Source organism: Odocoileus virginianus, chromosome 6 (genome assembly GCF_023699985.2).
Source record: "Odocoileus virginianus isolate 20LAN1187 ecotype Illinois chromosome 6, Ovbor_1.2, whole genome shotgun sequence".
Taxonomy (NCBI): Eukaryota; Metazoa; Chordata; class Mammalia; order Artiodactyla; family Cervidae; genus Odocoileus; species Odocoileus virginianus.
In genome coordinates this window covers 37,134,368-37,147,936 of record NC_069679.1, presented here as the reverse complement: position 1 = coordinate 37,147,936, position 13,569 = coordinate 37,134,368, and the positions used below count along the sequence as shown (strand labels likewise).

The following is a 13,569-nucleotide window of genomic DNA, read 5'->3' as shown; positions in this document are numbered from 1 at the left end:
GTATAGCATTAATCCTAAGGTATTTAACATTATAGCTCCTTATGACTTCTGAGCTCTGAAATACTGAGTTGGCCAAAAACTTTGTTTGGAGTTTTCCATAATGCGTGCATACTAAGTCACTTCAGTCATGTCTGACTCTATGCAACCCTATGGACAGTAGTCTGCCAGGCTTCTCTGTCCATGGGATTCTCCAGGCAAGAATACTGGAGTGGGTTGCCTTGCCCTCTTCCAGGGGATCTTCCCCACCCAGGGATCAAACCCACATCTCTTATGTCTCCTGCATTGGCAGGCAGGCTCTTTACCACTTTCCCAGCACCACCTGGGAAGCCAAAAATATCTTAAGGAAAAACCCAAACAAACTTTTTGGCCAATCCAATTATTGTAAGATCTTAAGTTAAATTTCTGTGTTTCTTCTCTTATCCAACTATACCATAAACATCTTGAAAACAAAAAGTTACGGTTCTTATGCATAGCCTTCATAGTAACAAATCTATGAACTAAACACTATACAAGAAATATTTGTGAAGGAAACAAGCAAGAGGAGAACAAATAATGAGCTTCCCACATAGTTTCATAACAAAACAAACTCAAATAAAATGACCATACTCACATGCTAAAGGAAAAAAAACAGAGAGGAATTACTATTAATCAATTTTTTATGCTAACTACACTATATTTTTTTGGCCTGAAGTTAACCTAGAAATAAAAATTGAAATAATACATTTTTAAAACTTACTTAAGTGCTTGTGCTCCTGGTCGCTGAGACACTTGGGTGCCAAGACCAATTATCTGAATTTTCAGTATTTCTGGAATATTTCTATTTTCTCTTATTGTAATTGAGGTGCTTACTAACTTCAGTGCCACTATATAAGCAACATACTAAATGAAAAAAATGAATGAAAATGGTTAAATTTTAACTTTATTAAATTATTACTTTATTAAATTATTACTTTAATAATTTCTTCATATTTAAAATTGTTAAATTATAAAATGGTCTAAAAAACATGGTTGGTCTTTGCATCACTATGTTCATAAAAAAAAAAAAACATCAGAAAACCCAATAATACAAAATTGCCTGCTTAAACAGGGCATTTACAAAAGATTCAAAATTAACTTCTCTTAGTTTTTAAGGTAATAAAAATTGAAATGATAAAATATTTTGTGATCTAAATATTCAATTCAGCAGCTTTCACTAAAGTAAATTAATTCAGACCAATCATCTAGCTCAAAAACTGAACAAAATTCTTTGAATTTTGTTCAAAGAATATCTGCTTGATGACTTTGGAGAGTTAATAAGACATGGGAGAGAAAAAAAAAATCCTGCTCACAAAATTGATAGGCCAAGACTAAAGGTAGGATAACCAGATAACCAGAAAGATAATTCTTATCAAACCACACAAGAGAAGGAACACAGAATCTATAAAAGAGTCAGAAAACAACTGACAAAATATAAAGAGTAAATCTTTATCTATCAGTAGTTACTTTAAAAGTAAATGAATTAAATTTTCCAATCAAAAGACAGAAACTGGCAAAATGGATTAAAGGAAAAAAAAAGATACAATGGTATGCTGCCTACAGGAGACTCACTTTAGCTTTAAGGCCACACACAGGCTGAGAGTGAAGAGATGGAGAAAGATATTTCAAGCAAACATTAACCAAAAAAAAGGATAGCTATACCCATACCATAAAAAAAATAGACTTTAAGTTAAAAATGGTCAGAAAAGACAAAGAAGGTCATTATATAATGATAAAGGGGTCAAACTGTCAAGAAGAGGAAACAATTATAAATACATCATGTACCCACTGGAGCACCTAAATATATAAATCATATACTAACAGAACCAAAAGAAATAGACAGAAATTAACTGGGGACTTCAATACTCCATTCTCAAAAAGGGAGAGATCATCCAGACAGAAACAATGAGGAAACAACGGATATGAATAACACTACAAGCCAAATGGACTTCTCAGACATGCATAGAATGTTCCACCAAACAGCAACAGAATATTCTTCTGGAATACACTGAATATTTGCTAAGATAGATCATATATTCAACCACAAAAAAAAAACCCTCAAAATATTCAAGAAAGTACACATTATGTATTGTATCAAGTATCTTTTTCAACCACAATGAAATAAAACTAAAAATCAATAATGAGAACACTACAAAATTCACAAATACATGGAAATTAAACAACACACTTCTGGATATACTCCTGGATCAAGAAAGAAATCAAAATAGAAAACAAAAACTATTATGAGACAACAAAAATGGGAATACAACATACCAAACTTACTGGATGCAGCAAAAGCAGTTTTAAGAGCAAAGTTTATAGTGATGAATGCCTACATCAAGAAAAAAGAAAGATCTCAAGTAAACAACCTAGCTTCATACCTTAAAGAATTATGAAAGAACAAACTAGGCCCAAAGTTAGAAGAATAATGGAAATCATAAAGATTACAGCAAAAATAAATGAAACAGAGGATACAGTAGAAAAATAAAAACACAATGGAGATGAACAAAACTCAGAATTGGTTGTTTGAAAAGAAAAGCAGAACTGACAAACATTAGATATACTAACAACAACAAAAAAAGACAACACATAAATAAAATGATAATTTAGAGACATTACAAAAATACCAAAGATCGTAAATGATTACTATGAACAGCGATCCTCCAGCAAACTGGAAAATCCAGAAGAAACTGATAAATACTGAGAAACATATAATCTACCAAGAATGAATCATGAAGAAACAGAAAATCTGAATAAACCAATAGTGAAGGAGATTGAATGAATAATCAAAGAAAGAAAGGAAGTGAAGTCACTCAGTCGTGTCTGACTCTTTGCAATCCCATGGACTGCACCCTACCAGGCTCCTCTGTCCATGGGATTTTCCAGGCAAGAGTACTGGAGTGGATAAAAAGACCATACACCATAATCATTTAGGATTCCTCTCAAGGATGTGAGGTTGGTTCAACAAATGAAAATAACTTATGTAACACATCACATGAATAAAAGGATGAAAATCACATGACTGTTTCAATAGATTAAAGAAAAAAAGCATCTGACACAATTCTACACCCATTCAAAATAAGAACTCTCAAGAAATTTGGTATAGAAAGAATGAATCTCAGCATGACAAGCCCACAGCTAATATCATACTCAATGTTGAAAGGTAAAAAGTTCTTCTTCTAAGATTATGAACAAGACAAGGGTACCCAGGCTCACCACTACTATTAAACATAGTATCTGATATGATAGCAAGAGCAATCAGGCAAGAAAAAGAAACAAAATGTATCCAAATTAGAAAGGAAGAAGGAAAAATTCCTATCTTTGCACATGGTATCATCTTACATAGAGAAAATCCTTGATTCCATAAAAAAAGAACTTATGAAAAATTCAGTAAAGTTGCAGGATACAAAATTAACAAATGAAAATCAGTTGTGTTTCTATACACTAATGAGTTATTTGAGAAATAAATTTTAAGTGATCCCATTTACAACAGCAAAAAGAAAAAACAATAAAATACTTAGGAATAAACTTAACCAAAGAGGTGAAAGATCTCTGCACTGAAAACTAAAAGACAGTCATGAACGAAACTACAGAAAACATCAACAGAGAAGCTATGTCTTATTTATGGACTCTTAAAATGTACATACTACCTAAAGTAATCTATAGATTCAACACAATCCCTGCAAGACTGCAATGGCATTTTGCACGGAACTACAAAAGACCCTGAATAGCAAAAGCAATCTTGAGGAGAAAAAAAAATACCCAAAGCTATAGGCATGACATGTCCTAATTTCAAACTATATTACAAAGCTACAGAACTCAAAACAGGATGGTGCTAGCATTAGAACAGGCACATGGACCAATAGAACTTAATCAAGAGCACAGACATAAATTCATACACATAGGGTCTATTAACATTTTACAAAATAATCAAGAATATTCAATAGGACAAAGATTTTATTAAGTGGTGCTAAAAAAAAAAAACTGGATATTCATGTGCAAAAGAATGAAATTGGTCCCCTATCTTACACCACTCACAAAAAATAACTAGAAATGGATTAATGACTTAACTGTAAGACCTGAAACTATAACTCCTAGAAGAAAACAGAGAGAAAAAGCTCCTTGGCGGCAATCTTGATAATGATTCAATGGCTATGACACCGAGCAGAAGGAAGAGAAGCAAAAATAAGCAGGACAATATCAAACTAAAAAGCTTCTGCACAGGAAAAATAAAATCACAAAATGAAAATGCAATCAACAGAATGGGAGAAAATATTTGCATACCACATACCTGATAAGGGGTTAGTAAGAAAAATACAAAAGGAACTCATATAACTCAACATCAAGAGAACAAATAATCCAATTAAAGGTACAAGCTATTATATATAAAATAATAAGCAAGAGGAATACATTATATGTCACAGGGAAATGGAGTCAGTATTTTCTAAAAACTTTAAATGGAGGCTAATCTATAAAAATATTAAATCACTATGATGTACACCTGAAACTAACCTAATAGTATAAATCAACTCTACTTCAATTTTAAAAGATTAAGCAATAGTTTTATATGGAGGAAAATACAGTCAATGTACTTTAGAAAAAAAAAAACCACAATGAGGTATCCCTTCATACCTCTTAGAACGGCTATCATTCTATGCCAATTTGCATTCCCACCCTTGTACACTGTGGGTGGGAATGTAAACTGGCATTGTTGTTTAGTCACTAAGTCATGTCCAACTCTTTTGTGACTCACAAAAGGGAGCCCACCAGGCTCCTCTGTCCATGGGATTTCCCGGGCAAGAACACTAGAGTGGGTTGCCATTCCCTTCTCCAGGGGATCTTCCCAACCCCAGGATCAAATCTGAGTCTCCTGCACTGGTAGGAGGATTCCTTACCACTAAGCCACCTGGGAAGCCCATAAATCGGTATCATCAGTATATAAACCAGTGAGGAGGCTTCTCAAAAATTAAATAGAGAAGTACTAAATGATCCAGCAATTCCACATCTGGATATTTACCTGAAGGAAATAAAATCAATATCCCAAAGAGAAACGTGCACGCCCACATTCACTGCAGCATTATTCACAAAAGCCAAGACACTGCAACAGCCTAAGTTTCCAAGGACAGATGAAAAAATAAAGAAAATGTGGTGTGGATATACATGATGGAATATTATTTAGCCACAAAAAGGACGGAAATCCTGCAATGACATATATGTAGCTTGAGGACATTATGCTAAGTGAAGTAAGTCACTTATATGTGGAACCTAAAAAGATAAGATTCACAGGAACAGAGAATAGACTGGTGGGTACCAGGAACAGGGAGCAGGGTTTTGGGGAAATACATAGAGGCAGTCAAAGCTACAAACTTCCAGTCATAAGATGAATAATTTCTAAGGATGTCATGTAATTTAATGTAACAAATACATAAAAGGCTTCTACAAATCAACAAGAAAAAGCCAACCCAATAAGAAACAAGAGATTCAAAAGTCACTTCACAAAAAAGGATATACAAAAAAGTGAAAAACCTCTTCAGTTATCCAAGAAATACAAATTTAAATCACAATGAAATACTACATATTCACCATTTAGAATGGATAAATTTAAAGGATTGATAATGATAAGAGTTGGTAAAGACGTGGAATAATGAGAATCCTCATATACTACTGATAGAAATGTTTTTCACATTGGAAAAGTATTTAGCAGAATCTATTGGAAGTTAAATATACTCATACCCTATGATACAGCAATTCCATTCCAACGGATATAATGAGCAGAAAACCTCATATGCCCACTAAAAGACATTTACAAGCAGTTAACAGTGTAACAACCAAAAAACAGGAACAACCCAAATGTCAATCAACAAAAGTATAAATAAAGTGGTATTTCCAAATGAAAATACCTACACAGCAATGAAAATGAGCAAAATACAACTAGTCAAAGAACAGACACAGATCTCATAATAATGCCCTATCTATTGCAAGGTCCATAAATTAACCTTGATGGTAATTACATAGTTGTGCTTTATGACAAATCCAATGAGCAACACATTTTGATTTAGCTCACTCTTTCATACAGGAGTTATATTTCACACACACAAGAAAGATAAAATTTTAAAAGACTTAATTACCTCTGCAATAAGTACTTTTTATCAGGTTAGTCTCACACTCATTAAAGCAAGTAAATCAAAAGTTGGAGACAGTTTTAAATGGTAAGGTCTGACCGAAACATTTAACAAAGAGTAAAGCAAAACTTCCACACTGTGGTGCTGGAATAGCATCACCAGCTCAGTGGACACGAATGTGAGCAAACTCCTGGAAGTAGAGGACAGAGCCTGGCATGCTGCAGACCATGAGGAGGCAAAGAGTCCCACACGCCTTAGCCTGAACAACAACAAAGCAGAAACAAACTGCAACATGCTTTTACCAGCTACTTTAAAAACCAATAACTTGTTTAATCCAGTTCAAGATAATACAGAAAAATGAAACCACCTGAATAGTTACCACCTAAATAATTACCTGCTTGGGTAAAGTTAGGTTGTGAGTGCTCTCACTATAACCAATGGCCGTGAAAAGCTTATCTTTTTCCTCTGGTGTCATGAGGTCATCAATAGCTATAAAAAGACAATATTTTAAGAAATCAACTGCTTCAGTCTTACAGAGACTGTGAATAAAATCAAACCAAATTAACAGCTGGCCTAAATTTATACACACAAACACTGAAGCAAAAGCAGCAATGTAATTTCCTCTAGTATACTATGTTGACTTGTTAAACATCATGTATTTTGCTTATTTAGGTCAAGAAAATGCAGATATAACATCAAGGCAACTCATGTGTCATGCAGCAATTTTACAATCTCCTAAGTATTTTAAAAATTAAGTGAAACATCTAATTAAATATCTATGTACAAAATAACAATAAAGAATGCTACATGTGAGATTTCTGAATTTCAACTTTCAAATTTTTACACAATTGACTTTTCTCAAAAATTCAAAGTCTCCTTTTAAATAAACATGGAAATGTTCCATCCTGATGTATCTGCTTATATGTTTACTATACTGAGCTACTTTTACTTCAAAATTATTACAAAGTAAAATTCAACTAACTAGCTAAAGCATAATTTATATATTTTTTCCTTACCAGCGTGCAATAAGTCATATGACTTGGAACTTACTTTCAGGAATCAAAGATTCTTCATCTTTTTTCTTAGATTCCTTCTTACCCCAAAACCCACTAAACCAGCCTCCACGTTTCTCGGCTGTGTCAGTAGACTTTTTCTTCAATTTTTGTCCTGATCGAATCACCTAAAAATTAACAATCAAAAAGTTTAATTAAAAAATAAATGCCCTCTTCACTTTCAGGTCCAGGCAGGTAAGAACAGTGGTTACATTTTTTTAACACTACATTAAGTTTTTTAAAAGCAGTCAATACAGCTAGTTCCTTCTGAACTGATTCTCAGCATTATCTGGTTAATACAATCTCACTATTAATTACTTCCCACACGTACTGACAGCTTTCTGATGAAGTTGCATGTTGTGAGTGATTCAGAAAAGGTTTCAAGTAAAATTCTTCTGAGCAATGTGTCTTCTAAACTTATAAGGTAAGAGGTCAAGCGGACAGCAAGGTTTTAAAATGAAAAGTTCCCTGAAAGGAAGATACTCCCACTCTCGAAAGTAAAATTTAACAATCTTATTTCATAATTCATACACACGGTTGACTTGCTAACTATGAACATAGTTTGGGGACAGAATATAAATAAAATTAGAAAGTGCTGAAATCTCATTTCATCCTCTTTCTCAACAAATCTTGGCTTATCTGCCGCTCCTTTTCTTCACCCCTTTCTAGTAAAATACAGATGAATAACTCAAGAGTAGAAAACAAAAGATTAAAAAGAATAAAGGGTTTGAATAATTTAGACTCTATCTTCTCATTCCCTGAATAAGTAAATAATTTTCCCACTTTAAATTTAAAATATTTTAAATTGGAAGTGAATTGGTAACATACTGCAAGCTTCAGTGTATACCAAAAAGTGAAATAATCCAAAAGAGAAGTTAAAGAAAAGAGCTGAATTATACAGTAAAGAGAACAGTTTGATTAACAACTCAATTTAAACTATCTTTGACAAGTAGATATTATATAGGGAAACAGGTCTATATCTGTCCACAAAATCACTGATGGTCTCAGTTATATCTCAGCTGTAACTATCTTTTGTCAAGCTTAACCCATCTTCAAGAGTCAGAAATGTAATGGGTAAAAGAAAATACATAGCTGGTTGGTTTATATTCTACATGAAATAATATTTAACTTCTTTGTTCTCCTAGCATAGATTAGTATGCATTTTTATTTTTCACAGTAAAATATATCTATATGAGACCAAAAAGAACTTTTACAGTGTATATAAAACCTAATATGAACAGGGATGCAGATCCCTTTCACTTTTTCCTAAATACCACCTCTATTGCCTTCACTTCCCTTCCTTAGCCAGCTAAGGGGCCAAGGTAAATAACTTCAGCCAATCCTCAACCTACATTCTAAACTCTCTGGCCCTGCAGATTTTTTATTATAATGAAAAAGCATCAATTTTGGATGAATCTAATTGTCATCTCTTCATCTACATCCCACCCTTCTTTAGCTACAACAACTAATAATTTATCTTCTTACTTCAATTTTCAAGCAACTGGTTAAGTGTTATTAAGAATATCTAATTAAATTGAAGCCACTTAATTTAAGGAGGATTGGAATTAACTGTTTCTCTGGAAAACTACTCCTCTAATTCACAGGAACAATCCACAGCAGTAGCAAATACCTTTTTTTTTTTTTCCATTTATTTTTATAAGTTGGAGGCTAATTACTTTACAACATTGCAGTGGTTTTTGTCATACATTGAAATGAATTAGCCATGGATTTACATGTATTCCCCATCCCGGTCCCCCCTCCCACCTCCCTCTCCACCCGATCCCTCTGGGTCTTCCCAGTGCACCAGGCCTGAGCACTTGTCTCATGCATCCAACCTGGACTGGTGATCTGTTTCACCCTAGATAATATATATGTTTCGATGCTGTTCTCTTGAAACATCCCACCCTCGCCTTCTCCCACAGAGTCCACAAGTCTGTTCTATACAGCTGAGTCTCTTTTTCTGTTTTGCATATAGGGTTATTGTTACCATCTTTCTAAATTCCATATATATGTGTTAGTATACTGTAATGGTCTTTATCTTTCTGGCTTACTTCGCTCTGTATAATGGGCTCCAGTTTCATCCATCTCATTAGAACTGATTCAAATGAATTCTTTTTAATGGCTGAGTAATATTCCATGGTGTATATGTACCACAGCTTCCTCATCCATTCGTCTGCTGATGGGCATCTAGGTTGCTTCCATGTCCTGGCTATTATAAACAGTGCTTAACATTGGGGTGCACGTGTCTCTTTCAGATCTGGTTTCCTCGGTGTGTATGCCCAGAAGTGGGATTGCTGGGTCGTATGGCAGTTCTATTTCCAGCCTTTTAAGAAATCTCCACACTGTTTTCCATAGTGGCTGTACTAATTTGCATTCCCACCAACAGTGTAAGAGGGTTCCCTTTTCTCCACACCCTCTCCAGCATTTATTGCTTGTAGACTTTTGGATAGCAGCCATCCTGACTGGCGTGTAATGGTACCTCATTGTGGTTTTGATTTGCATTTCTCTGATAATGAGTGATGCTGAGCATCTTTTCATGTGTTTTTTTGCCATCTGTATGTCTTCCTAGGAAGCAATGTCTTCCTAGGAAGCAAATACCTTTTAAAATACTCAGACACTCTCTGACCCACCTTGAGGAATTTGTCCTTAAAAAAATAAGAAATGCTTCAGAAAATGTAACGACAAGGCTACTCACTGTAGTGTCATTTATAATTAAATATAACCGGGAGAAAACTGCCAAGCAAATTCTAGTACACAAACAGAATGGAATACTGGTCAGTTATTCAAAATTATATTAGATAAACAATTCTATGGAATACTATATAAAACCGAACACAATTTTTTTTTTAAGAAACAAAAGTGTTAGTCACTCAGTCATGTCCAACTCTGCAATTCCACAGACTGTAGCTCATCAGGCTCCTCTGTCCATGGAATTCTCTTGGCAAGAATACTGGAGTAGGTTGCCATTCCCTTCTTCAGGAGATCTTCCCTACCCAGGGATTGAACCCAGGTCCCCTGCATTGCAGACAGTTTCTCTACCGTCTGAGCCATAGAAGTAATTTAGAAAACCTTTCCTTGACTCCACAATGCCCACCAGTTGCCACCCTTTATCTTATTTTCCACTTACAATGAAGTATCAGGACTACCTGCGCTTACTCTCTCCAATTCCTCATCTTCCACTTTCTCTCATTCCTATCAAATTTCTACCTATAATATCCTATAAAATTTGCTTTTTAAATGATTTCTTTATGGCTAAATCCAATGATGAACTTTCAGTTCAGTATGAAACTGATCTAAACGAAAGCAGCAAAAGTTTAGAGACCTGAAGCAGGATATAAATCATCTGCATGAGTCTCAAACTACTGTATTACTCATGTGCAAAACAGACTCAAACCATCACACCAAACGCTGAAAGAACAGAACTGAGATTTAAACCACTATCCATAGAAGGCAAAGCACAACTTAAAATCAAAACCAAACCAGACTGTGTGTTAAAACAAAATATCAAACATTTTGCAAAGGACATATAGTATAATAATCACACCATCCAGAATACAATCCAAAATTATTTGACATAGAAAAACAAAAGAGACAAAGAAAAATGTGACCATTTCTCAAGGGAAAAAGTCTACAGATGCCAATAGTCATAATCAAGATGTTTAAACTATCAGAGAGTCACTGTATCCATGTTACATGAGATAAACAGAAATAATCAGAAATTACTAAAAGGACTGAAATTTTCAGTAGAGAAATGGAAACTATAAAAAGGAATTCAATACGAATTCTAGACCTGGAAGATACAATATCTGAAATAAAAAAATGAAGATGGGTTCAACAGTAAAATGGAGATGACAGAGGGAAAAGTGAGCGTGAAAACAGATTAAGAGAAACTATTCAATCAGAAGAACAGAGAGGAAAAAAAGATTAAAGGAAAAAAAATGAATAAGACCTCAAGAACCTGTGGTCACATACATGTGTTGTGTTGTGTGTGTGTATATGTGTGTGTGTGTGTGTGTGTATTTTATATATATATATATATATATATATATATATAGACACATTTGAAATTTGGAAACCAAGAAGGAAAGAAGGAAGAAATAAGAACTAAAAAATTATTTGAAGAAATAATGGCTGAAACATCCCAAATTTGATAAATCCTCTTTCCTCATTTCAGTTGACCAATGAGATGCACCTGTCACAGCTGATCACTCCCTGTCCCCTGACATCCTTTCTTCACCTGACTTTGAGGTTATTACAGTCACAGAGCTTTCAGCCCACCTCTCTGGCAACTCCTCCATGGTAACCAAGGCTCTCACTTCTCTGACCTATAAACAATACAAATACTTTGGGTCTTTGGACTCCAGGTACTCTAAGCTCCGGGTACTCTAACTTCTTAGGTGATCTCATCCAATGCCATGGCTTTTTAAATAACATCTATGTGCTGACCCCTTCTAAATGTGTATATATATCCAGCACAGACCTCTCTTCCAAACTCCACATTCACGCATCCAACCACATACTCCCTATCTCCAAGTTAATGTATGATAGCTTAAACTATCAGTCCCAGAAAGAACTCCTGATCTTCTCCCATCTCACCCAAGCAAGTTCCATCCAGTCATCCCCATCCCATTTCACTGCAACTCCATCCTTCCCAACTCCTCCAAGCCAAAATCCCTATAGTCACTTCCAACATCTCTTTCATAAAACCCGTTATCTAATCAGATGAGAAACATTGGCTCTATCTTCAAAATATTTCCAGAATCTGACCCTTTCTCATCACCTCCACTGCCACTATTCTCAGCCAAGCTTCTATTATTTCTCACCTCATATATTTCAATAGCATCCTAATTGTCCTCCCCGTTTTCATCCTTGTTGTTCCTCTATCAGCTTTTGTTTTCAAAGGAGCAGCCAGAGTAACATTTAAAAACCTACATTGGACTCTTATCATTCTGTTCTTAAAATAGCTCCTCAACTCAGAATTTAAGCCCAAATCCACACAACTGCTTGTAACACTTTACACAATCTGACATCCTGCCCAATACTGACAAGCGCCTCTCCCACTCCTCTACCACCCGACTTCTCTGACCTCATTAGCCACAGCCACGGGTGTCTCCTCTCCTTCACCACTCTACTTAGCTCCCTGAATGAGTCAGATGTGCTCCTAGCCCGAAACCTTTCAGCTTGCTCCGCGACTTCTGCCTGGTACACTTCTTCCTCAGGTATCTTTCTGGGTGACTCCCTCATGTTTTCAGCACTTTGCTGAAATGCACCTTACAAGAGCCAACTCGTTGGAAAAGGCCCTGATGCTGGAAAAGACTGAAGGCGAGAGGAGAAGGGGGTGACAGAGGGTGAGATGGTTGGGTGGCATCACCAATGAAAATCAGACAAACTCTGGGAGGAGGTGAGGGAAAGAGAGCCCTGGTATGCTGCAGTACACGCGGTCACAAAGAGTCAGACGCCACTGGGAGACTGGACAACAACAAAGTCGATGAACAGTGCTGTGACAGACTCAGGTGAGCAGCAAGGGACTCAGCCATACACACACATGCGTACATTCTCCCCCAAACCTCCCTCGCATCCAGGCTGCCACATAACATTGAGCAGAATTCCATCTGCTATACAGTAGGTCCTTACTGGTGATCCATTTTAAATACAGCAGTGTGTATATGTTCATCACAATCTCCCTAACTATCTCTTAATTTCCAAAAAAGTTACGTTACAGAATAATAGAAATGACAAGGAACAATGAGAAGTTACCAAGTAACGTAAGTCGGTAATTATTACTACAAAGAGATTGTAAGTACTGAAAATATTACAAAGAGACTGAATCCAATTTTAGAAAAATAGAAAATGAAGGAAGAGAAGAGAGAAGGAGGGGAAAAAGAAGATGGGTGAAGGAAGGGAAGGAAGAGGAAATAAAGGGAAAGAAATAGGGGCTAAAAAGTATAAGTAACTAGATACATATGCATGAGAGAAAAACTGGAAGCCTACATGTCAAAATGTTAACACCAGCATTCTGTATTGCTAGGGCTACGTTTGACTTTTACTTACTTTCTTTTGGGGAATTAGCAAAAATTTTGTTATAAAATTAGAAATTTTTCCCCTTCATACTACTGAGGTTTTTTTCCCCCAATATTCCAATTTTATTTCTTCCTGAGACTGAGCCATGAAAATTCAACCTTTATTTTCATTTGAGTAAATCTAAACAACTCTCTATGCAACTTAACTTCTTGATTCCAGGTTTAAAGGAGTAGTAATAACCCATTCAAAACATAAAGTCAGCTAATAAAAATGATTACCTCAACTTGTGCTTGTTGCCTTGCTAAAATTATGTTAAAAACATCTAGTGTCTTCTCCAAGTCCTATAAAACAAAGGGACA

General features: G+C 35.3%; 1 protein-coding gene across 4 annotated transcripts in view; it reads right to left on the bottom strand.

The window, feature by feature from the left end:
* Nucleotides 1–13,569, bottom strand: part of VPS13C (vacuolar protein sorting 13 homolog C) — a 169,871-nt gene that overhangs the window by 113,733 nt on the left and 42,569 nt on the right. For all 4 annotated transcript variants that reach the window (XM_070469192.1, XM_070469193.1, XM_070469190.1 and 1 more), the window contains 4 exons: nt 13,489–13,551; nt 7,188–7,317; nt 6,532–6,626; nt 737–879 (listed from right to left, as the gene is read on the bottom strand). In XM_070469192.1, coding sequence (XP_070325293.1) covers nt 737–879; nt 6,532–6,626; nt 7,188–7,317; nt 13,489–13,551 — 431 coding nt within the window. The remainder of the gene's footprint in view (nt 1–736; nt 880–6,531; nt 6,627–7,187; nt 7,318–13,488; nt 13,552–13,569) is intronic.